Below are 21,628 nucleotides of genomic sequence, written 5' to 3'. Positions count from 1 at the left end.
TATCAATGACTGACTTATTAAATAATGCGAAATAACATTGAAACTCCTTTGATGTTTATTCAAGCTTCCCATATTGTTCTTCAGTAGACATGATTGACAAATACTTAAAGGGAACAAACAGATCTAAATTAAAAAAATTGTAAGTTAAAGACAAGTGCTGAAAAGCAAGCTGCGTCACATCATCTTGCTGAAGTTCTCGATGGCTTCCTTTACTTTCTGCAGTTCCGTCTCATTCTGCCTCAGCTGGAAAAACATCAATATATTAGAAAAAACTCTAAACAATTTTCTGGTGAATACCAGTAGTAAACAGCAGAAAACTGTTATTGACCACCATCTTTCTCTGACAAATTGCTTTCCTTCATCTTTCTCACCTTCTCAGCATCTGCCTCCTGCACTTTCACGGGGACTTTTTCCTTGTAATCGTTCTTGGCCATCTTATCCTTCAGCTTCTCCATCAGTTTCTCCAGCTCTCCTCTCTTTGCTGTTAGTTTAGTGACTTCTTTCTCCAAATCAATCAAACCCTGATCCAGGGTAACAATATAATGGATTCAGAACACACAGTTTACACAAAAAAGCTCATTAAAATGTGACTGTAGGAAGGAAATTAATTTCTTGACATCAAGCCAAACAATTGGCTGTTGAGTGTGTGCTGATGTTATTGTTAGAGAAGTGTGTTTATCTTAATCAGCATAAAATTAGGAGAGGCAGTCAAAGTTATTTCGGTATTTGTCAGCGGCTGTATTATAACAGCTAGAACTGCGTACAAGTGAGTACAATGTTGTCAAAGGATTTTCACCTTCAGCATGAGGTGGACGGTGCATCTGTCCGAGGCGATGGCTACCGCACAGCCTTGTGGGATGGTGCCGTCGCCTGTTATTGCATGAATGGCCTGCGAGTAAGACAATGTCTGAATCTGTAGATTGTTTTTCTGGACCAGATCAGCTGTATCAGCATCTATACACTGCAGATAACCTGAGATTAAAGAAGACATTTATTGACAGAGTTACACACTGTATGTCCATAAATAATACTTATAATACAATTCTTAAAGCTGTCCTTTATTAATCTACAGTGAGTGTTTATATGTAGTTTCTCTCACAGTCAGCACGGGTCTTGGTCAGGTTATAATCAGCCCTGAGTGATCGGATGGTTCTGACCACAGACATGACAAACTCCATCTGGCGGTCGACCTCCTCACTGTGCCAACAGAACTACAAAGAAAACACAATTAACACCAGAAGTCAGAAAATAATGTGTCTACAAATAACCTAAATATAAAGGACAGAATAAAGGGGGAACAATCTGGGGTAACCGGCTCAAGAACACAAAGAGCACAAAGTCCATAGGTTTCAACCTTCAGATTAGCTCAACGAGTTATATAATCACTAATAATTATATGGTTGACCTCTCTGTTCCTCACCTCTGATGTATCTGGATACGGTGTGACGGAGATGCTGGGGGGGCTGTCTTGAGGCCGTCTCCTTGGCAACCTTTGAAACAGCTCTTCTGTAACAAAAGGCATGATAGGAGACAGGAGGCGGAGCCCCACCTCTAGACAGGTGTACAGGGTCTGTCTAGAGATGTCTGCCTGCTTCTGTCCGTCTGGATCTGTCTTACCCATCACTGGCTTTATGCTCTCCTACATCAATGACAGAAAAACAAAAATGCTCCAATAATTTGAGATTTAAATCTTGAGATTATGATGATAAAGAATGGTGTTGTATATATGTTGTGCGATATTGTTTACCAGGTAGACATCACAAAGCTCATAGAGCCAGAAGTTGTAGGTGGCGGTGGTGATTCCAGGGAAATCGTATGCCTTGAATCCACTATCACACAGAGCTACTGCCGCACACAGCCGAGACAAAATCCAGCGATCCGATGCATTTTCACTACCACACAGCTGAGAGACAGAATAGAACAAGAAATGTCAACACCAGTCACATATCCATCATGTTTTCAAAATGCTCTCTTTTCTTGAATGTCCGGATACATCAGGTCATCATTCCTTCATTCGTCTATTTCTCTTGTTCATCTCTATCTGATCTCACCTGAGCTTTGTCCCAAGGCACAAACGCTTCTCCCAGAGTCCTCATGGCAAACTTCACAGCATTCCACAGCTTGTTACAGAAATGCCTGTATCCCAGAATCCTGTTCACATCCAGATTAATATCTCTGCCTGAGAGAGATGACAAGAGAGGAAATAAAACCTTATTTTACCTTTCACTTATTACAATGTCATAGATAAGCTAACGGACAGGTTGACGTGGATATGTTTATTGCCTCATTTCTTACCTTGACCTGTGTAGGCACACAGAGCAAATCGGAGCGCATCAGTTCCACATTCTGGAATTCCATTGGGATAGTCTGATTTCTACAGAACAGATACAAAAGTATATAAAAAATGTCATTGCTGTGGTACTAGGAAATAGGACCAAATTGGAGTAACACAATATGTCTCCGCCCAATGATCCTACAGTGTACAAAGAAGAGATTTCATAGTGGAAGATGATGTACCTGTCCTTGTATGGCCCTTTCGATCTCCAGAGGATCAAGATTACTGTCTGTTAGCTGAGCTTGAAGACCCTAAACACAAACACAAACCGTCAATTCATTTCACGCAAACACATGGTGTTAATATAAGATCTGGGTGTGTAGTGCTGTACCTCCAATGAGATGCCAGTGATGACGTCCAGAGGATCAATGACATTACCCAGAGACTTGCTCATTTTCCTGCCATGTGCATCTCGTACCACCGCATGCAGGTACACCTAAACATATAACACCGGAGGCGTCAAACCAGCGTTTGTGATCAACATTTTAGGGGTTGCTTCTATTTATCTCCAAACACATGCTGAATGATCTGCACACCCACCTCTTTGAAAGGGAGTTTTCCGGTGAGTTTGAGACCCATCATGACCATACGTGCCACCCAGAAGAACAGGATATCATGGCCTGTCTCTAACAGCGTGCCAGGATAGAACACTCTCAGATCTTCAGACTACCACACAAAGTACATATAAACACATTTTTGTTAAAATGGTAACAATGATAAATGCAAAAAATGTACTAGTGATTTCTTTCATTTACACCAAGAGTTTAAACAGATTTTAGACCCTGCATATGCAGCATGTGTGTGTGTTCTGTATTAATAAACTGACCTCATTGGGCCAGCCAAAGATGGAGAAGGGGAAGATCCCTGAAGAAAACCAAGTGTCCAACACATCTTCATCTAAAACACAGAGACAGAGAATCAATACTGACATACAGTAGGTACTCAACCAGAATGAGTCTATTTACAGATCTTCACTCAGCATGAGTTGACACGTCAAACTCATTGGCTCACTCAGCAGACGGGCAAGAGTCAAGACATCCAGGGGTAAAAGACAAACGCTGTCTACAATATTAAAGTATCAAGACACTTATATTTATACCAGTCATAAATACATAATTTCATTTAACAAGGGTTTACATTTTAAATTTGCTCTATGCAATAAATCAATGCTTTATTTGGTTTGAATCATTTTCAATATACAAGGAGCGTTTAATTTAATACTGGGCTGCACGCAGAGCTTTAATGTTTGTATTCGCTTTGTGTTTTGTGCAAATTGAGAAATACAGCGAGTGCCTGTGCAAAACTCTGCGAGTGTTTGCTCATGTGTATTGCGATGGGCGTCATTCATACAAAATTGCAAAACATGTTTTAGCTTTATTTCCTTTAAAACAGAATGTGCTCTATAATATCGTGAGATATCAGCATGTATCCCCCATATAGAATAAATACCACTGCAAACACAGCTGGGTTTATCCGATGTTAAGTTTGCAGTTTACTTTCTCCGATAGTATAAAGATAGTAATATTATGTCACATTCGCCATCAAATATTGGCTGAAAGGTTGCCACTTTGTATCATTCATTTCTAGTTTAGCTGCTTGTCACAGGACACCTGCAGTGAGCGAGCCTCGAACCAACAATCGGTCCACACCGGCTTGGAAGACGGACATGCTAACAAGGAGGCTGCGCTCCGATATGGTCTTCATAGGCATTTTGAAGTAGTTGGTGCAAACTGCCCACACATGCGTGATAAATCTGATCTGTATATGGTTTATACACTGACGCACAAGTAGCATATTTTGGTGTAAAATGATCGCTCATGGTAATTTTTGTAAAGGAGCTTAAAATAAAAAATAAATTGTACACCTTGAAAAGGAATATTACATTAAATGTTCTGCCCACATTGGCTTTAAATGCTGTCGCGCTTTCAGAATGTTTACCGTTTTGTTTTACTTGTTAATATGTTAAATGAAGACTGTTTAATGTTATTATAAAATATAATATTGATATTAATATTCATTGCGTTTGCGCTCTGTTGGAAATGAAATTATCCTTAAATAAAGATATATTTATTATAAAAGCTTACCCGCGAATAGGGACGTTTTAAACTGTGGTTTTGGAACTTTTTAAAAACAATCAAACTGTTATAAAGACAGAAAAGACATCTGCGTGGTTATTTTTTTTATTATAATATATTATTATTATCTTCTTATAACTATCAGGCATATGCGGTCACTTTAGACTGATATTCCTTATTTTGAACCTCTGTGTTCATAACCCGTTTGTTTTAATGATTTTTGTTCTAATGATTTAATGATTTCTTTACTTTGTCCTGCATTTGGCTCAATTCTCCACCTATATCATTTTTTTTTGTTATATTATAACGTGAATAACTCTGGTTTTAATCTTTAACGTGTTGCCTTTTGTCATGTTATAATGAATATATCACATTAAATTTCACTGTTTCGCAGTACATGTGGTCAAGTACTGAAGGCACAAACTCTCCCTTTGTGCCTCCTGGCAGAAATTTTGTGAACTAGTTTCACATGGAAATGTTTTTCAACTGCCGCCCTTCCCCAACGGCGGCACTCAACGTGGCGGTAGAGAGCATTCTGGTTGATTATCTACTGTACACGAGACACAGCACATGCTTTTGTGTGTGTGTGTGTGTGTGTGTGTTTCTTACCCTGACGGAGAGAGATTTTGTCTGCAGTCACATTAAAGCGTTTGGTTGCTTTTTCTATGGCTTCCTCCTCTGACCTTCCGCTGACCCAGTAATGTCCATCTACATCCTGAACACACACAGAAACGTCTTAATCCCAACTATCCTAGTGTATCTGAATACCGAATTGCCACTGTCTGGGCATCTCATCCTACCTCGCCTGGTTTCACCGACGGGTCGTTCACAGTTACAAAGTACGCTGGTATCCTGTGACCCCACCACAGCTGTCGTGAAATGCACCAGTCCCTAAAACCCCAAAGATGACATGTTAGCACACACTCCAGCAAGTCCAGTGTAAAAAAGGTGAACCCAGGATGGATAGGTCACCTGATGTTGTCCATCCAGTTGAACCAGGTTTTGAGATGGTGGTCGGGGATGATCTTCAGTTCTCCATTTCTAACCACATCTGCGGCCTGTTTTCCCATTTCTCTGCAGTCCACGTACCACTGGGGCTTCATCAAAGGCTCCACAATGTCCTTAGAACGGCTGAGAAATAATCAAACACACTGGTGCTTTGAAAACATTGCTTCCTTTCACTATGATCTGCCTGACACAGCAACATTAGCTTTGAGGTGGAGCTAGCCATTTATCAGACCAATTCCAAACAGGGAGAAGTGTGCGTGAATGAGAGTGTCTAACCTGCAGACGGGCACCACCATGGGATTGTCTTTGATCTCCTTAAACTGGCCTCTGTCTTTCAGAGCCTGAAGCACAGCTTTCCTTGCCTCGAAACGCTTCATACCCTACAGGCAACAAAAATGATCCGTACGTCATTATTTCTATCAAATAAACTGGATTAGACAAAAGACTGAAAAGCATCCTGATGGAATATGACTTTCTTTTTGAAGAAAAAGGCATTCAAGGTTAAAATACCACATATCATTTTACTTCCAAGCGGTGGAATGGGAGTGAATGGGCGTCAACTTTTTGAAGCTCCAAAAAGTGCATCCATCAATCAAAGAATTGCTCGACATGGCTCTGTGGTCTTAACAAAGGTCTTCTAAAATAATTTGATGCATTTGTTTAAAGGTCTGATGAACTGTGCTTGTTTATTGTTTTATACGGTTATATTAGGTCTACTTATGACGTTCGCGTGGTTTTTACATCCAAGAACATAAAAATCAATAAGTAATAGGCTATTTTTTTCCCAGGTTTTGAGGCTAGCTCTGCAAATGCTCGGTTTTAATTGGCATGCCGCATTGAAGACACTTGAAAGTAAACGCCCACCACTTTGATTGGATAGGAGGTTGCGTAGTTGGAGTCTTCTGTGAATTTAGTTCGAGACATAACGTAAGGTTACACATTAGCACCATTCCCAGTTTTCGAACAGCATTAGCATTATCCGGAGACCTCCTTGGATTTATGAATGACCTCGCCATATCAGTATTTTGTTTAATGATAAATGATCGTATCTATCAACAGTTTAGACCAGTGATCCCGAACCGGACAAAGGATCTCCGCGATCGCGCGTCTCAAATGTTACAAGTTTCCATGATTAATTTAACAAATGGGAGACCCTCGGTAATTTATGGATATCACCCAGCACCCGACTGAAATAATACCAAAACACTTCAAAACAGCCTCCATTATTCGCAAACGGTGGATAAAACCTTGAAAATGTATATAAGAGCCCACAAAATCAAAGAAATGCAGATTCGGACGGGCATGAGATCACAGACAACCTCTGTAATAAATACAAATGACCAGAGGTCCCCAGGTAATCCTAATCTCATGCGAATAGTGCTCAGGGCACATCAAGCGATCTCTAACAATGCAGTGAGTCAGTGACGCATAGTACAAAAACTTTTTACTTACATAAGATTGCTGCACCATTCCTATCGGATCCAATATTGATGGCACAGCACTGCTTTTTAATTTTAAACTCTCCACAAATTCAGTGTCGACCTGTGACTTGTTCACAAAAGAATCCTCTGAGAAATTAAACAAATAAACGCTCCATGTTTTTCCCACATGAGCTGGAACGTCGAACGAAATTTTTATCACGCATTCCTAATATCAGATTACAAATGAAGGTTATGCAGCGACTGCATTCTCCTACAACCAGGGATGGCACAATATTTAGCTATCTTTAACAGCATATTTCTTTATTGCTAGCTTGCTCTATCTGGTTCCGCGCCACCGGTTCTGTCTTCCGCAAACCGGTTGGTGGGGCTAGAGAAGTAATCGTTCATATTTTTCTGTGGAGGTGGTGTTCAACCTATCAATGTCGTTATAGATAGTTTCAATAAGGAAGTTCAACCAACACCGAGTTTAAATCTGAACTCGGAGTTGATTTACTCAGAAAATCGCTACTCTGCGTTTTCAGTTTCAGACCAGCTGATTTGAGTTAGTACGCACGTGCACCTTGGCTATAAAAAGCCATCATCAATTGAGTGAAGATAGCACGATTCACCATGGCAACGCCACATGACAAAAAGCGCTCTGTTTATTTCTCGCCAATCAAATTATTATAATTGTGCTTCTTATAAAAACAGTGCTTAATATAACTCCGACTGAATTATTCTTCAAGAAGAAAGTCATTTTCAGTCAGGATGCCTTGAGGAAGAGTAAAATGTGGGATTTTTTTTGCCTGTGAAATATCCCTTTAACTATATGATATACGATAGGCTACAAAAGTCAAGTGTACAGCTGGTATACACGTCCATCTCAGGTGATCTGAATATAGGAGGTATCAGATCTAGTGTGAATTACAAAAATGGCAATAAAACTAATTTTGTCTGACCACCTAGGACTGGATCGCTCAAAACGTTAATACCAAGTGTAAACAGGACTTTATATCTGAGCTTGTGTGTGTGTGTGTGTACCAGGAATGGAGAAGGGACGTTGATGAGGACACCATTATCGTCCAGGATGTTGATGAAAGGCAGCTTGTGTCTCTCTCCCACCTCATAATCATTATGGTCATGAGCAGGAGTGATTTTCACCGCACCTGCATAACAACACTGCAATCTTAACACGCACATTCTGATTTAAAAATATGCAAATTTGGCAACCCTTCAAAGTGCCGATTGGTCCATTGTGCTTTTCTGTCTACTCAAGATTAAATTCCTCCGATTATTACCTGTTCCAAAGTTCATATCCACAAAGTCATCAAATACCACCGGCATCTTTCTGTCACAGAACGGATGAATAACCATCTTTCCTTTGAGATGCTGGATGAGACAGGAGTTCAACGTTCCAGTCAGTGTACATTAATCATACATACGGAGACCAACAAAGCTTCCAGAAATGAAAGTTTGGCATCACCTGATATCTGGAATCTTTGGGGTGGACAGCCACAGCTGTGTCTCCAAGCATGGTCTCAATACGTGTGGTGGCCACCACAACCTCCTCATCTGAAAGAAAACATAATTTCATCTAAAACTCGCTTCAACTTCTAAAGTAGCACTCAAGAAATGAAGTCTGTAAATCTGATCTCAATCATATACTTTCTCCTCTCACCTGATCCTTCGATTTTGTACGAGAAAGACACCAGCACTCCAAACTCAACCTTCTCCTTATAGCCGGGCACAGGGAGAAGAGTCCGGCCTGTCAGCTCCTTTTTATCCACCTAGAACACAAAACAGCTTACAAAGCTCAGGAGGTGACCTCAAAGAAGATATGAATATATCTGAATCATAAACACTCTGAAGGCCTGTTAAAGCTTGTACACGCCAGGACGATAATCCCACACGCTTATCATCAGCATTTTTCCAAGTCATTTTTCGGCATTCATACCCACAATTTTCACTGGTGATGAGCAGAGTGAACGTGCAAATTCACTCCCTGACATAGACGGCGCTTAATGAAAAACCGAAACACCCCTGTACACAAGGTGGCGCTGCTCAACTTTATGCTTCTGATACTCGCTTGTCACATAGAAGAATTAATCTTGCTTCCTCTTCATCAATGTGTGTTCGGCAAGACCCTTTTGTTCTTGAGCACCACCAAGTCATGTTTTACTGTAACTTCAGCAGCTCCAGGCACGTGAACAAAAGCGTCAATCTCATTGTTCAGCCATCTTTTAACACGGCGCGTCAGACAAAAAAGCGACCCAGAGCGTTTTTATTAAATCACGCTTTTGCGCCTGGCGTTTTGCTTGTCGGTGTGCACACTCGCATTGGTACCCATTGTTTATTCACTAGGCGTTAAACGTTGACGAAAAACACGCGTGATTATCGTCGCGGTGTGGACAAGCCCTTAGGGAAGTGTCTAATGAGAGAAAATTTACAGTCATAATTTTGTATCCCTGATGTTGTAAAACTGTGACTTTGACTGACGGTCCTATATGGAGTAACTTTATCTGCTCCTTCTGAACTTTAAGTGACAGAAACACTGACACAAAGAGACAGACAACATTCAGATATAAATGTACCTCTATGTCTGAGATGGCCGAGTTTAGAGTGCAGGACCAGTTGACCAGCCTCTTGCTCCTGTAGATCACACCCTCCTCATGCATACGTATAAAAGCCTCCTGAACTGCATAAGACAGTTTCTGCAGACAGACAGCATTAGACAGAATTAAAGACAGACACCTTTAATCACTACACAATGAATCAATTGACTCCTTAATGCTTAGTAATATAAAGCATTTTAATAACAGGAATTTTTTGCATATACTTACGGTATCCATGGTAAAACAAGCTCTGTCCCAGTCCAGAGAGGATCCCAGCTTCCTCAACTGATGGTAGATGCGGTCTCCCTTTCTGTTTAATACAAAAAAGAAATGTCATCATTTCATTTAGTTTAAGCAATGCTTGTAATAAAACTATGAAATAGCTTCATGCCAGACTGCCATATTTAATCATTTTCTAGAAAAAAACGCTAAAAGGTACAGGTCTATAATTATCCATCTCAATCCTCTCATACTTACTCATTCTTCCACTTCCAGACCTCCTGGATGAAGTTCTCTCTGCCCAGGTCATGTCTGCTCATCTGTTTCTCTCTCATCAGTTTCTTCTCCACCACCACCTGTGTGGCGATTCCAGCATGATCACAGCCGGGATTCCACAGTGTGGTCTCCCCTCTCATTCTGTGCCTGCATCATACAGCAAACATATTGTTCAATCGGCCATGCAGGATTTGTCATGCAACTCATCAGATCTTTATATTATATATGCTTTTGCATGACTTTATGCTTTATTAGTAGTAATTATATTAAGTTAATGTAATTAGTTGAATAAAACTGTTATAATTATAACAAATCTATTAAATCGTATATAATAATTATGGCTGGTTACCATCTGGTCAAGCTGTCCTGAATAGCATTGGTTAAGGCATGGCCAAGATGCAGGGATCCGGTCACATTAGGCGGAGGAATACACATCATAAACACTCCATGAGAGTTGGGCTCACTTACATTCTTCCTCTGGTTAACAGTGCAGAAAAAAAATAAATGAAGTACAATTAAATCTGTTTGTCTATAGCATAGTGTTGTGAATTTGTATTTTCATATTTTTACTGTCACTTCTTACCCCATATTCAGGCTTAAAGAAACCCTGTTTCTCCCACCAGGGGTACCAGCCGGCTTCCACATACTGAGGACTGTAGGAATCAGGCAGAGCACTCAGGACATCTAAAAACAGATGAAACCAGACACATTAAGACAGTGTGAAATGGTAATGCTTGTATTAAATAACTTGCTAACAAAAAAACTGACAAAATACACCAAAGTCAAATCACACCTTTTTTCTCTCCAGGTGGAGTAGGGATGTTGTAGGTGATCACATCCAGTTCCTTTTTCTCAGGTTTGGCTTTTTTCTAGTTAGGAAAAGTGTAATGTATAGAAATATGGAATATAGACTAAACGACCCGTTTTAAATTCAGGAGAAATAGACAATGTAAACATCACTTTACCTCTGTCTGAGGTTGCAGCTTCTTTTTCTCCTCCATCTCCTTCTTCTGTTGAAACTTCTCCATCTTCTCACGCTTCTTGGCTTCTTTCTTCAGTTGTGCCTCTGTCTTAGGAGGACCTGCTGTGAGCAACAAGCACAGGATGAACACAAACTATGCAAAGACACCATTCAGGGGCAATATCAGGAACAATATAACCACATTGACACATCTTGACCATTACCAGGTTCATTGCCAGATGTTGCGGTGTTGGCAGCAGAGTTTGCTGTGGCATTGGATGCCGCAGCAGGTTTGGGTGTCACAGGGACCATTTTCTCACATAGTGAGATTTTACCCAACACCTTCAGGAACTGTGGCTGATTTACACAAGTGTTAAACCATCTGGCCACATTCACCAATGACTTCCTGTCTACAGGTTCCAAAGCCTTCAAGAGAAATAATATACGGTAATGATGAGCAGACACAATTACCCTTTTACACACCAATTATTAAAGAAGTGGATTTAATACAACTTAAAAAGTATAAAGAAGTGGTGTGAGATGCAGATGCACACTCACATATTTGAATGGCAACAGTGCTGCCATAGAAACAGCCATATCAGCCAAAGTAACAGCCTCCCCGACCAGGAATGTCCGTGTTTCTAGGGTCTTATCTAGAACTTTAAGGACACGAAGCAGCTCTGCCCGGGAACTCAATTGAAGCTGTAGATAGAAGTCAATAAACATTAAGACACCTAAAAAAAACACACTGCCACTCCATAACCAGCAAGGTCAACAAGAAATGTATAAATAAAGCAAACAAAAAAAGTATTTTACTGGCTGTCATTGAAAATGTAGATCTTATTTATGTACACAGCCTCACCTTCTTGTCAACTCCCATCACGCCAAACAAAGGAAAAGTCACAGCGCAAGCCACGGGCATCAACTCATTGTCAGCAAAGCTCAGCCATTGCCACACCTGACTTTCTTGTTTCTTATCGCTGCCCGTCCGTTTACCCGCTGCTGCCAGGTACCAGCTTACAGCACTGGAACCGGTGAGTGCCGTCCCACCTGCACCGGCCAAGACCAGTGCTGGACGAGATCTGGCCACATCAGCCGGGGGGTCGTCATGCACTGCTCGTGGAGGAGATCTGCAGTATTCAGCTGCGATCAATGGTAACAGACTCCTGAAGTCATCAGGGTGGGGAGAGATGTAAAGAGTGTCCATCTTGAGTGACCGGATATGGAGAAAAAACATTAATAAATTCACAGCAGTGTTGTGGAGTGAATTTTATCAGTGATGATGACAATTGAAAGCAAAAGTATCAGATGATCTACCCGAGGCATTTCCCTACATGTAAACATGCCTCCATGTCAAGTGACCAAACTAAATTTAAATCGAAATCTTAATATTGTAATAATATTCCTATAAATCACTATCATGCCGTTTGATTTCCGGTTTTGATATTACTACCAAAACAAAATTTAAAAATAATAATAATAAAAATAGTGAGAATAATCTGGTTGATTTAGAGTTCCTCTTAAATCCCCAATGATCTGGTTCTCAGTAACATTTTTGCAAGCACGATTACATTACAATTTAATGCTTGATTTATGACTAGTCTCGAAGTCTAGTGCGGCTAACCGGCTGAACACATCTCAAGAGCTATGCATGCCGATTAAAGTGTAGTAAAAACATACAAGTCATTGTCGCTATCAATATCATTGATCCGGATTCATTACTAATCTTAAAGTCTCTATGAACATAAGTTTATCTCACCTGTAGGAAGCTGTGTGAAACGTCAGCCTACACAAGCATGCAATAACTCCGATACGTTTCAGCAGCTGCCGTAAAGCCGTATAAACTGTCGTTCTGTCTGACGCAATAAATATGCAACAACAGCGGAGTCGCCAGTAGAGGCGTCTGTGATCTACAAACAGCGTCGATGGGATCTACAATTTTAACTTTATCATATTTAAATAATATAAACATTCGATCATAACATATGACTTGTAGGGTACAGAGACCGAGTCGGTATAGTAGGTATGCAAAGCATGTTTTTTATTAGAAGTATTATTTTTTATTTTTTTCATAATCTCATTCTGATGTAGATTCAGATATTACCTCCAAATTACGTTAGTGCTGTCACAACATAAGATTTTAACTACACGATTTATTGTGACAAGAAGAACTGACCATAACGTATTATCACTTAGCTATCAATTGAAACAAAATACTGATGCTCTCAGTCAATTTAATCTGTTTATTTTTATTTTGTGTTTATGACTCTTTCTTTCTGACCAATAAATCACATTAAAATATTAATGTAGGGAGGAAGAAATGGGTACACTACCACAACCTACATGTATTATATAACACAATATCAATCATCAGGGTTATTAAAGGTACAGTTTGTAGAAATCGTCGCTAGAGGGCGCACGATCAAAACAAAAGCAATCGCGTAGATTGATGACGCTGTGTAGACGCGTGGAATGATGGGATGTTGTCTTCAACTGTGTTCAAATGTTGCGTTTGATGAAATCATTTTATTTCATTATAATGAATTAGACCCGAGTAATATAAGGTTTAAAACTAAATTGTTAGTCATAGATGTTACTGTAATTGTCCAATTCGATGGTGTGATAATACTGCGCAGTTATAAGTGTACAGATAAATCATAGTAAAAGTTATTATTAGAACTTATTTTGCAATAATGCTGGTCGGACCGACAACACAAACTACTTCCGCGTCTATATACGACAGTGTCACGTGGTTTCTACGTTACTAAATGCGGTAACGCTGGCAGTAACGCTGATATGATGTCATTGACAGGCGACTAAACGACACTGTTCAGAATGGCGATTTTCTCAGGATTTAAAAGCATTTAGAATCATTTGACATATTGTAAGTACTCAGCTGAAAAAAAAATATTACATCGGCTTTTTTGGATATTTTTCTGCAAAATTCTTACAAACTGTACCTTAAATATATTGTCAATACAGCTATAGTGACCACTCCACATTGAAGTTGGCCTTGAAGAGTTTTTTTGGTATACTGTAAATGACAGAAAGCGTAACTCAGACATTTTATTGCATCTTATAAACTATGACACAGCATAGCATTTGCATAAAATGAAACTACAGACATTACACAACAATTACATCATCTTTTTTTAGATGTCACAAATATTGAAGTACCTTGAAATACTTTGTTACAATTCCCCCCAAAAGCACATTCGTTTCCATATCATAACAATGCAGCCCCAAACCTTGCCTTAAAACAAAGTAATAAAAAAAATGTGTCAAATTTCATGGTCTTTTATGGTGTCTTTTTGTGGCAAAATGTAACATTTGTTTCATACGCATTCACATGCTGTAAAGTCCTATTTGATGTGCCTTTTGCAGGACACTATTTATAGTGTAATATGCAACAAAAAATACATTAATCACTGGCATACACACATACAAATCTATTCAGGAGGTGGTACTACAGGTGGTGGCACTTCGGGTGACTCCATTATAGTTGATCCCCCCCAGCTCTCTTTGAACGTTTCTTGCACATTCTCTATTGTATTCTCCGCCACCCCCCATACAATATTCATAGCTATTCTGAGCAGGTTGACCACACCCTTTCCACTCCTCCAGGTTAGTTTTCCTATCCCAGAGCCCACTGTTGACACCTGTATGCCCATTTCTGAGGATACAAGATACAGGTAATCTACCATTTGATCCAAAACTGACCCAAGCAGCATCCAGCAGATGGTGATACCATTGCCCACTGTGCTCATCAGAAAACCCAGGGCATACCCCACCAGTGTACCCATGCCTACGAATCCCTCCTGGACCACCAGGAACAGGCTGCTGACCAGCGGACTGATACATGAGTAGAGAATACACGTAGTTACTTCCCCAGTGTCATATAAGGTGTTAAAAACACATGAAACCCCAGATGACACACCTGTGCACAGGTTGTTAACCAAGGTTACACTGTCCCCAGGCACCGAGGCGAGGACTGCCAGATCTTCTTGTAGGACGTATGCAACCTGGGAGGGAAAGTTAATGACTCTGTTTACGATCGGAGAGAAAGGGGTGCAAAGGAGTGAGATAGTGATAGACAAGACTTTAAGTGTAACAGACTCTGAGGTCTCATTGGTGCTATCCTGAAGGTCCTTTTCCAAATCCAGGGAGGATGTGAAACTTTGGTCGTCACTGAAGACACGCTGTGATGTCACTTCCTCATTGTCTGAGTCTGATGTTGTTTCAGGAGCGTTTTCGATTTGCGCATTCTCACTTTGCGCATCAGAGCTGGGTGTTTTGACTCCAATCATCTCCTCTTTAATAAGTGACATGAAGTCTTCTCTCTGATCTTCTTCTTTACCACAGCCTCCTGAAAACAGGCCTGTAACTCCTATCAACTCCTCTAATGCCTTAATGCTCACCACCCTCATTTCTCCATCCTTCACTAACCCAACACTAAAACTACCCTCACCATCTGAAACCGCACAACAAACTGCTGACCATAACACTTCACTCGCACATTCATCTAACCTTCCCACACCATTCTGCACATACATTTCCCCGCTTGTCTTTGAACACGTTGGCATGATTGAGCTTCGTATCAGACCTGCTGTCACAGCATCCCATTTCAGGAGGGAAGAACTCGGGGAAGATGGAGTTTCTGCGTAGAGTGCTGGAATGGCCACATGGGAATCTTCACTGATCGGCTCATCCTGCTGATGTATTTTAAAGAGACAGGTACTTAATTACTAAAACGCAAAAAGTATACAGCCACAGATTTTTTTGTAGGTATGTGTTTAGGTAAAATTATCATTTTTGTTTTATTCTGTGAACTACTAACAATATTTCTCCCAAATTTCAAAATAAAAATATTGTTTCGATTTGCATTTATTTTGCAGAAAATGAAAACTGGAGAAACAGGTGAAAATAACAGAAAAGATGCTGTGTAATTTTCAGACATCAAATACGGCAAAGAAAACAAGTTCATAATCACTTTTAAGTAACATAACAATAATTGTTCACGTATTTAGGAAAACAAAATGTTTTATGTGTTAACCTCGTCATGCTGTTGTTTTTTATGTGATAACCTTGTCATTCTGTGAGTCTTTCACATTGCTGTTGGACTTTGATTTTGTTGAAATTCAACAGTCACTGGACTGGAATGACCACAATACATCTCGAAATGCTGATTAAATGAAAATGTGGAATGGTCTCCCCCTTCAGCTGTATGCTGTATATTACACTGTATTTGTAAAAAATGTGAAGACTGAGAGCTTAGGGCAGTGCTTGACGGAGAGGAATGAAATACTTGTTCTGAGGTGTGACTGAAAGAAACAACCTGTTCTAAATAGTGTTCTGAATGCAGTCAGACTGTATTAGGCCCACTGTCTTATCTTTACTGCAATGTTCTTTCACATCTATTATACTTGTGCACAGTTACTATAAGTGCTGCGTGAAATGGTGAGATTTTCTTTCGCTTGACTTGTTGCCATTTGCATGTAAGGAGAAGCTCTAATAGATGTTGTTTATTGCTCTTATAAAAATGTATACAGCACATTATACAGTATAGCCTGTACACATTGTATAAACATGTTAGTTGCACATAACGTTGTACAGATTACCATTTATACTTTACATTATTTATATTATAACATTTATCCATAGCAAAATTCAAGTATTAATTTTATCCATAAACGGTTTTCCAAATCAAACATGTTATTTTAGCATTTGGAAGCACCATTCTCTACCCATTCAGCTACAGGGACTCACAGGATGATGAGGCATTTTGTTTTTGTATGTCTTGAAGCCTGTAAAGTCTCTACAGAGCATCAAAAGCAGCATGTCACAAGGTCAGCAGTAGTTGTCTCACCGTGTCCTGCTCTCCTCTGCCCCATCCATTAGCCGGGCTGAGATGAAGAGCTGTATAGACAGTGCTCTGGCAGCCGATGTTAAAGACCGATGCAAAAGGCCGTCCGGTCAGCTGTCTGTGACACCTCTGCTCCAAACCCAAATCAGACAGTGATGCTGGAGGTGTTCCTCTGAAAAAGCTGTCCTTACATTGAAGAAACCCTGGATCCAGAACCGTGTGTGTGTTTGCCCGGATTGAAACACCATTTAACAGCACTACAGACAGACACAGAGCGAGCTGAGGCAAAGCAAACAGCATGGTCAAAACCGTTCAGCACATCAAAGCAGAGACGCCTAAAGCGGCTAACAGTGCTGAACTAGCAGTTACACAAATCAAGAACCCCCTAGATTGTTCCTCCCTCTCACTCTCTTTCACTGTGCAGAATGAGTCTGGCCAGAATCTCACCTTTCTTATCCCTCCCCCTTTCAAATACTCTCTCTCTCGTTCATCCCTCCCTCCCTAAATCACACTCTCTGACAACACCTTAGTCTTAGTATTGCTATAAAGTACACAAACCAGTACACACACCTCTTACACGCCTTGGTGACTACCTGCATGTCAGCATTCCCTTGGACACACACACATAGACACAAACAACAAACATGGCTATTCTCTGCAGCTTCAGCCAGTTTTCATGCCCACCAGAACATTCTGATAATGTCTGCAAGCCAAAGAAAGGAAACGTTCAGTCATGAACTTGGAATTTCGTATGTTGTGCACAAATCATGCCCATTTTTTGACAACATAAGCTGGCATAATGAATCAAAAACTCTATTCAACAGACAGAAACATCAAACAAGAGAAATAGATTTTTTTAATCGTATTAATTAGAAGTTACTTGGACAAACAAACATCATTAAATATGGCATTTAAAAAAATTAACAAATTTGTGACTGTGTTGTCCGTTGGCACCTGTGTAAAGAAAAAACACAATTAATGGCCGAAAACAGAATTGCAGGGACTACAGACATGCATTATATAATATATTTAATATATGCCTGTTGTTTTGGTGCGTGTGCATGTTCTATGATCCCATAGCAACTTGTCTGGACTAGTGTTCATGTCCTCTTGGGTAAAATAGGTGTGGCTCTCACTCTGTTTTTTACTCACTCTTCTGCTCACTAACTCACCTTTCACATTTCTAAATACTGACTGACAACTCTATATTTACTGCACATTTTTGTCTCCTCTAACAGGTAATCCATTGCAGTTTAGCAGTCTTTTAAGGAAAGCAACCAGAACACATGACCTTCTTTGGATAATTTTAAAAAGTCTCAACCGGCATAACACAGATCCAGTTTTGTGATGAATCATAAAATTCTGAACATTTAAGGGATAGTTCACCCAAAAATGAGAATTCTGTCATCATTTACGGATTTCACTTTCTGTCGGCCGCAGAACACAAAATAAGGTATTTTGAAGAATGTTGGCAACCCACGGGGGTTCCCATTAACTTGCATTGATTCGTGTCCATACAATAGGGTACAGCCATTGCTCTGTCAACATTCTTCAAAATATATTTTGTGTACTGCAGAAGAAAGAAAGTAATACATGTTTGAAATGACAAGAGGGTGAGTGAAAAAAAAATGTTTAGATGCACTATCCCTTTAACCAACATTCAAACATCTGAATGATTCTAGAAACACTATTTCGATGATTCTAAAGACAAATAAGTATGTGTCATATTACATCTTGTGACAAATATAACTATCTAATAATGTATGCAATAGGAAGACTGTAAAAAAACAAGCCTTAAAATGATCCGAAGTATTTTGTCATTCCTGCCGATGAATGCTCACTCACGCTCGTGTGCATCTATTACCTTCACTCATTGGGTATGTCGATGACCAGCTCTGCCTCATCTCCCTCTCCTCTCTCCTCATCTCTGTCACTGTCTCCCTCACTTTCCCCCTCCTCCTCAGCTGCATCTTCACTAAGCATCTGCTGTGGGACCCAGCTGAATGGCCCACTCGCACCCCCTGCTGCACCACTGCCTGCAGGGTAATTAGATGTCAGTGGGCCGACCACCTGATGGGGAAAGATACAGAGTTGTTATTAAGAAGACTGTATATCAGAGGCACATTTTAGTAAAAAAAGCAAATCAAGCTGAATGAGATGATGCTACAAAACCAGCAACAGCAACCATGTAAATCAATAGCCTTCTGTTTTTCTCTATCCCTCTCTCACCTTCCCCGAACCGTCTTTCTTGTGTTTGGCCAGTTTAGTTTTTCTCTCTTTCTTCACTTGCTCAGCAGAGGGAGCCAAATACTCAGGAGGGAAAGGTAACTGCTCAACCCACCATCACACACACAAGTCCATCAAACAATAACAACCATTACCACACACAGCCAGCGTGACCCCAGTGTTTTGCATCCATATAAACCAGGTGAGGTGAGGTGATAAAAAGACAAAAAGAGAGAAAAATGAACAAAATGACAAATAAACAGGTGACAAACAGTATGCAAAACAATGCGAGCAACTGAAAAGCAAGTCCAGAATGTATATGGGTTGTGTGGAGGGTTTATGGAGGGATGTGGAGCACTCACAGTATTCAGGTACTGTGCAGGAGCAGAAGACTGGAGTGGAACCGCTCCAGAGCGGGACAGGAGTGAGAGATGAGAAGACGGTGATGAGGGGACCGGAGGAACCCCTGGACTCCTCTTCCTAAAGGAATTATTATTGAATTTACTGAAAATAATAAAGTTTTGTAGTTTAATATTGATTAACGAACGGTCCCATTGGGTCTTGGGTGATCTGATTTTTATTGCAAAATACGGGGAAAGAATCACAACTAAATAATTTACTGCATATCATACTGTTTACGGTTGTATACGTGTATAAACAAACTTGAAACTATTTAACAAACACATTTATTCAAAGTGAAATATCCTTGTCTATATCTGTGCAAAAAGCATACGAAATGTTTCTTTTAAAGCTGAATGTAAATGGTACACTAAATAATTGTTTGCCTACAAATAAACTGTTGCCTAGAAATGAGGCAGGATGAAAACACATGCTTTTACACTAAAAATGTGACGTGGTCATATATCTAAGCATCTCAGAATGTGGTTCCATCAACACCTGTATCTAGAACTGAACACTTGTCATCAGATCCCCTAAAATGGATGTTAATATCAGATTAAAACAGTGTCGATAATAGGCATGTGCCCTTTGACAACATCTCAATGTTTTACATCACATCCAAAGAGAGATAGAGTTGCTATAGACTCACTTCTTTCCTGCTTCCCTGTCTCTCTCTCTGGCTCCTTCTCCCTCACTCTCAGAGGACACGGTAGCTTCAGAGTCTGCAAAAACAGTACAAGACGTCAAAAAAAATCATATTCTTCCCAGTATATTTCAACAGGGTATTAAAAAACCTACCAGAAGATTCTTCATCCACTCTTTCATATTGCAACAGTCTGTCCAACAGAAAACTAAGACACAAAACACAGACCATGTCTTTTATTGTTTGCATTGTTTTTTGTGTGATAATCTTTAAAAAAGAGCTTTCACACCTTCTACCTTTTATCTCTGGAAACTTTTAATAATTTTCTTTGAGCTCTTCTTAGCTCCTCCTGAAAACATTCTTGCTCCTGAACATATGAACGAATGGAGAGCATTGGAGACAGTTAACAACTAACGTTAGAGTTCATCTGACAGTATTGAAAAAAGGAAAAAAATTAGGACCATTAAATCCTTACATATACAAGAAACTTCAATTTGCGTTTAAGATTTTTGTATTTTCTCTTGTAATCCACCTCTACTTCAGCTTGACCGTTCATTTTTTATTTCCAAGGCAATGTCTGGCTTCCCGACGGTTTACTTTCAATGCTTCAGTTTGTCCATAAAGATTTAAAAGACTAAAACCAGCTTAAAGAAATAGCTTAGGTCGGTCTTGTTAGCAAGGCTAACGCTACATGCTAGCAACCAGAAACCAAAATAATAAAAAATACGAATTTGTTGTATCAAATAATGATATACAGACCAGGCTAGTAATGTTATTATATACCATGCGATATAAACTTAAATTACGACAATGAGCTATCTATTCCAAATGTAGCAAGAGTTGAATTGACCGCTACGTGCTTTTTGTTTACTTCCGCTTTCAACGTCCCGGAAATGGGTAATGTAGTCCACCAGCAAGATTTACTCGGTAACACGTTACTGCCCGGTTTCACAGATAAGGTTAAAGACTAGTCCCAGACTAAGGTACTATTTGTTCACTATGCCACTTCATACTCTCTCAAATATTGTATTAATATTATATATATTATATATAATATAATATATTAAGTTTGAGCTTTCTTAACTGAAAATAAATTCCCCTGACATATATTAAAATATGCCATTGTTTTGTCTCAAGAGGCACACCAGTAATATTTGTATCTAAGGCATTTCAATAAAAGCTTCTCAAATATCCGGAGGCTTAAACTAAGCCCTGTCTGTGAAACCGGGCCCTTATGACTTTTATTGTGAATATTAACTTACATAATGTAACTCGTTATTAGTTAGAAATTAGTAGCCTAAATGTTTTATATTCCTTAGCTGTTCATGTGCTGGTTTAAGCTGGTCATGTCCTGGTCCATTTTTTCAACAGGGATATTTTCACAACTATATTATTTTCTAAAAACACTGGCTTTACAGGACAGCTAATCTTGGGCTGTCACAATATCAGTTTTTCATCAAACAATTATTACAATTACCAAAATTATTAACAATTCCGTATGTATTGAAATGTTTATGAACAGAAATAAATTATGTCATCAGTCAAATCCTTAATTTTGTTAATTTGGTATTTTAAATTTTTTGGCCAATG

At 39.6% G+C, this 21,628-nt stretch overlaps 3 protein-coding genes across 6 annotated transcripts; all 3 read right to left on the bottom strand.

Annotated features, from left to right (window-relative positions):
* Positions 1-32: 32 nt before the first annotated feature.
* vars1 (valyl-tRNA synthetase 1) lies at positions 33-12,801 on the bottom strand. The gene is made up of 31 exons (XM_056762290.1): positions 12,667-12,801; positions 11,770-12,114; positions 11,466-11,609; positions 11,132-11,333; positions 10,912-11,030; positions 10,740-10,815; positions 10,530-10,630; positions 10,296-10,423; positions 9,929-10,093; positions 9,680-9,761; positions 9,431-9,550; positions 8,518-8,626; positions 8,323-8,411; positions 8,138-8,228; positions 7,881-8,005; positions 5,695-5,798; positions 5,383-5,541; positions 5,211-5,301; positions 5,020-5,125; positions 3,162-3,232; positions 2,876-3,001; positions 2,667-2,771; positions 2,518-2,586; positions 2,296-2,374; positions 2,052-2,179; positions 1,748-1,903; positions 1,421-1,639; positions 1,100-1,211; positions 797-972; positions 372-521; positions 33-243 (listed from the first exon to the last, which is right to left on the bottom strand). The coding sequence occupies exons 2-31, from the start codon at positions 12,112-12,114 to the stop codon at positions 175-177; spliced, it is 3,816 nt and encodes a 1,271-aa protein (XP_056618268.1). The 5' UTR covers positions 12,667-12,801; the 3' UTR covers positions 33-174.
* Positions 12,802-13,136: 335 nt separating this feature from the next.
* Positions 13,137-17,236, bottom strand: LOC130433262 (uncharacterized). Its single transcript, XM_056763050.1, has 2 exons — positions 16,774-17,236; positions 13,137-15,619 (listed from the first exon to the last, which is right to left on the bottom strand). The coding sequence occupies exons 1-2, from the start codon at positions 17,068-17,070 to the stop codon at positions 14,357-14,359; spliced, it is 1,560 nt and encodes a 519-aa protein (XP_056619028.1). The 5' UTR covers positions 17,071-17,236; the 3' UTR covers positions 13,137-14,356.
* On the bottom strand, positions 16,888-20,919 carry ino80e (INO80 complex subunit E). Of its 4 annotated transcripts, XR_008908555.1 has the most exons (9): positions 20,514-20,919; positions 20,335-20,405; positions 20,194-20,246; positions 20,045-20,117; positions 19,359-19,476; positions 19,000-19,098; positions 18,635-18,840; positions 17,341-17,473; positions 16,888-17,027 (listed from the first exon to the last, which is right to left on the bottom strand). XR_008908555.1 is itself a non-coding variant. In XM_056763052.1 (8 exons), exons 1-7 carry the CDS (start codon positions 20,592-20,594, stop codon positions 18,637-18,639), a joined length of 699 nt encoding a protein of 232 aa, XP_056619030.1. In that variant the 5' UTR covers positions 20,595-20,919; the 3' UTR covers positions 17,609-17,724; positions 18,635-18,636. The 4 variants fall into 4 exon arrangements, 3 of the variants coding, with proteins under 3 accessions (XP_056619030.1, XP_056619029.1, XP_056619032.1); XM_056763052.1 differs by lacking the exons at positions 16,888-17,027; positions 17,341-17,473 and adding an exon at positions 17,609-17,724; XM_056763051.1 differs by lacking the exons at positions 16,888-17,027; positions 17,341-17,473 and having other exon boundaries at positions 17,609-18,840.
* Positions 20,920-21,628: the final 709 nt, after the last annotated feature.

The sequence above is a fragment of the Triplophysa dalaica genome, chromosome 12, assembly GCF_015846415.1.
Source record: "Triplophysa dalaica isolate WHDGS20190420 chromosome 12, ASM1584641v1, whole genome shotgun sequence".
Taxonomy (NCBI): Eukaryota; Metazoa; Chordata; class Actinopteri; order Cypriniformes; family Nemacheilidae; genus Triplophysa; species Triplophysa dalaica.
Note: the sequence above shows the minus strand (reverse complement) of the source record. Positions and strands in the feature narration are given on the sequence as shown.

Bases quoted from the DNA above. Each gene is read 5' to 3' on its own strand.
- vars1 (XM_056762290.1), bottom strand. From the start codon at position 12,114: ATGGACACTCTTTACATCTCTCCCCACCCTGATGACTTCAGGAGTCTG. The intron at 10,631-10,739 runs GTGTGATTTGAC...ATCTGTTTTTAG, and splicing joins TCCACCTGGAGAGAAAAAAG to ATGTCCTGAGTGCTCTGCCT. The intron at 5,302-5,382 runs GTGACCTATCCA...TTGGGGTTTTAG, and splicing joins AACTGGATGGACAACATCAG to GGACTGGTGCATTTCACGAC.
- LOC130433262 (XM_056763050.1), bottom strand. From the start codon at position 17,070: ATGCTGTTTGCTTTGCCTCAGCTCGCTCTGTGTCTGTCTGTAGTGCTG. The intron at 15,620-16,773 runs GTGAGACAACTA...AAAATACATCAG, and splicing joins GCAGAGGAGAGCAGGACACG to CAGGATGAGCCGATCAGTGA.
- ino80e (XM_056763051.1), bottom strand. From the start codon at position 20,594: ATGAACGGTCAAGCTGAAGTAGAGGTGGATTACAAGAGAAAATACAAA. The intron at 19,477-20,044 runs GTGAGTCTATAG...TAATTCCTTTAG, and splicing joins GACAGGGAAGCAGGAAAGAA to GAAGAGGAGTCCAGGGGTTC. The intron at 19,099-19,358 runs GTGAGTGCTCCA...TGGGTTGAGCAG, and splicing joins CTGCACAGTACCTGAATACT to TTACCTTTCCCTCCTGAGTA.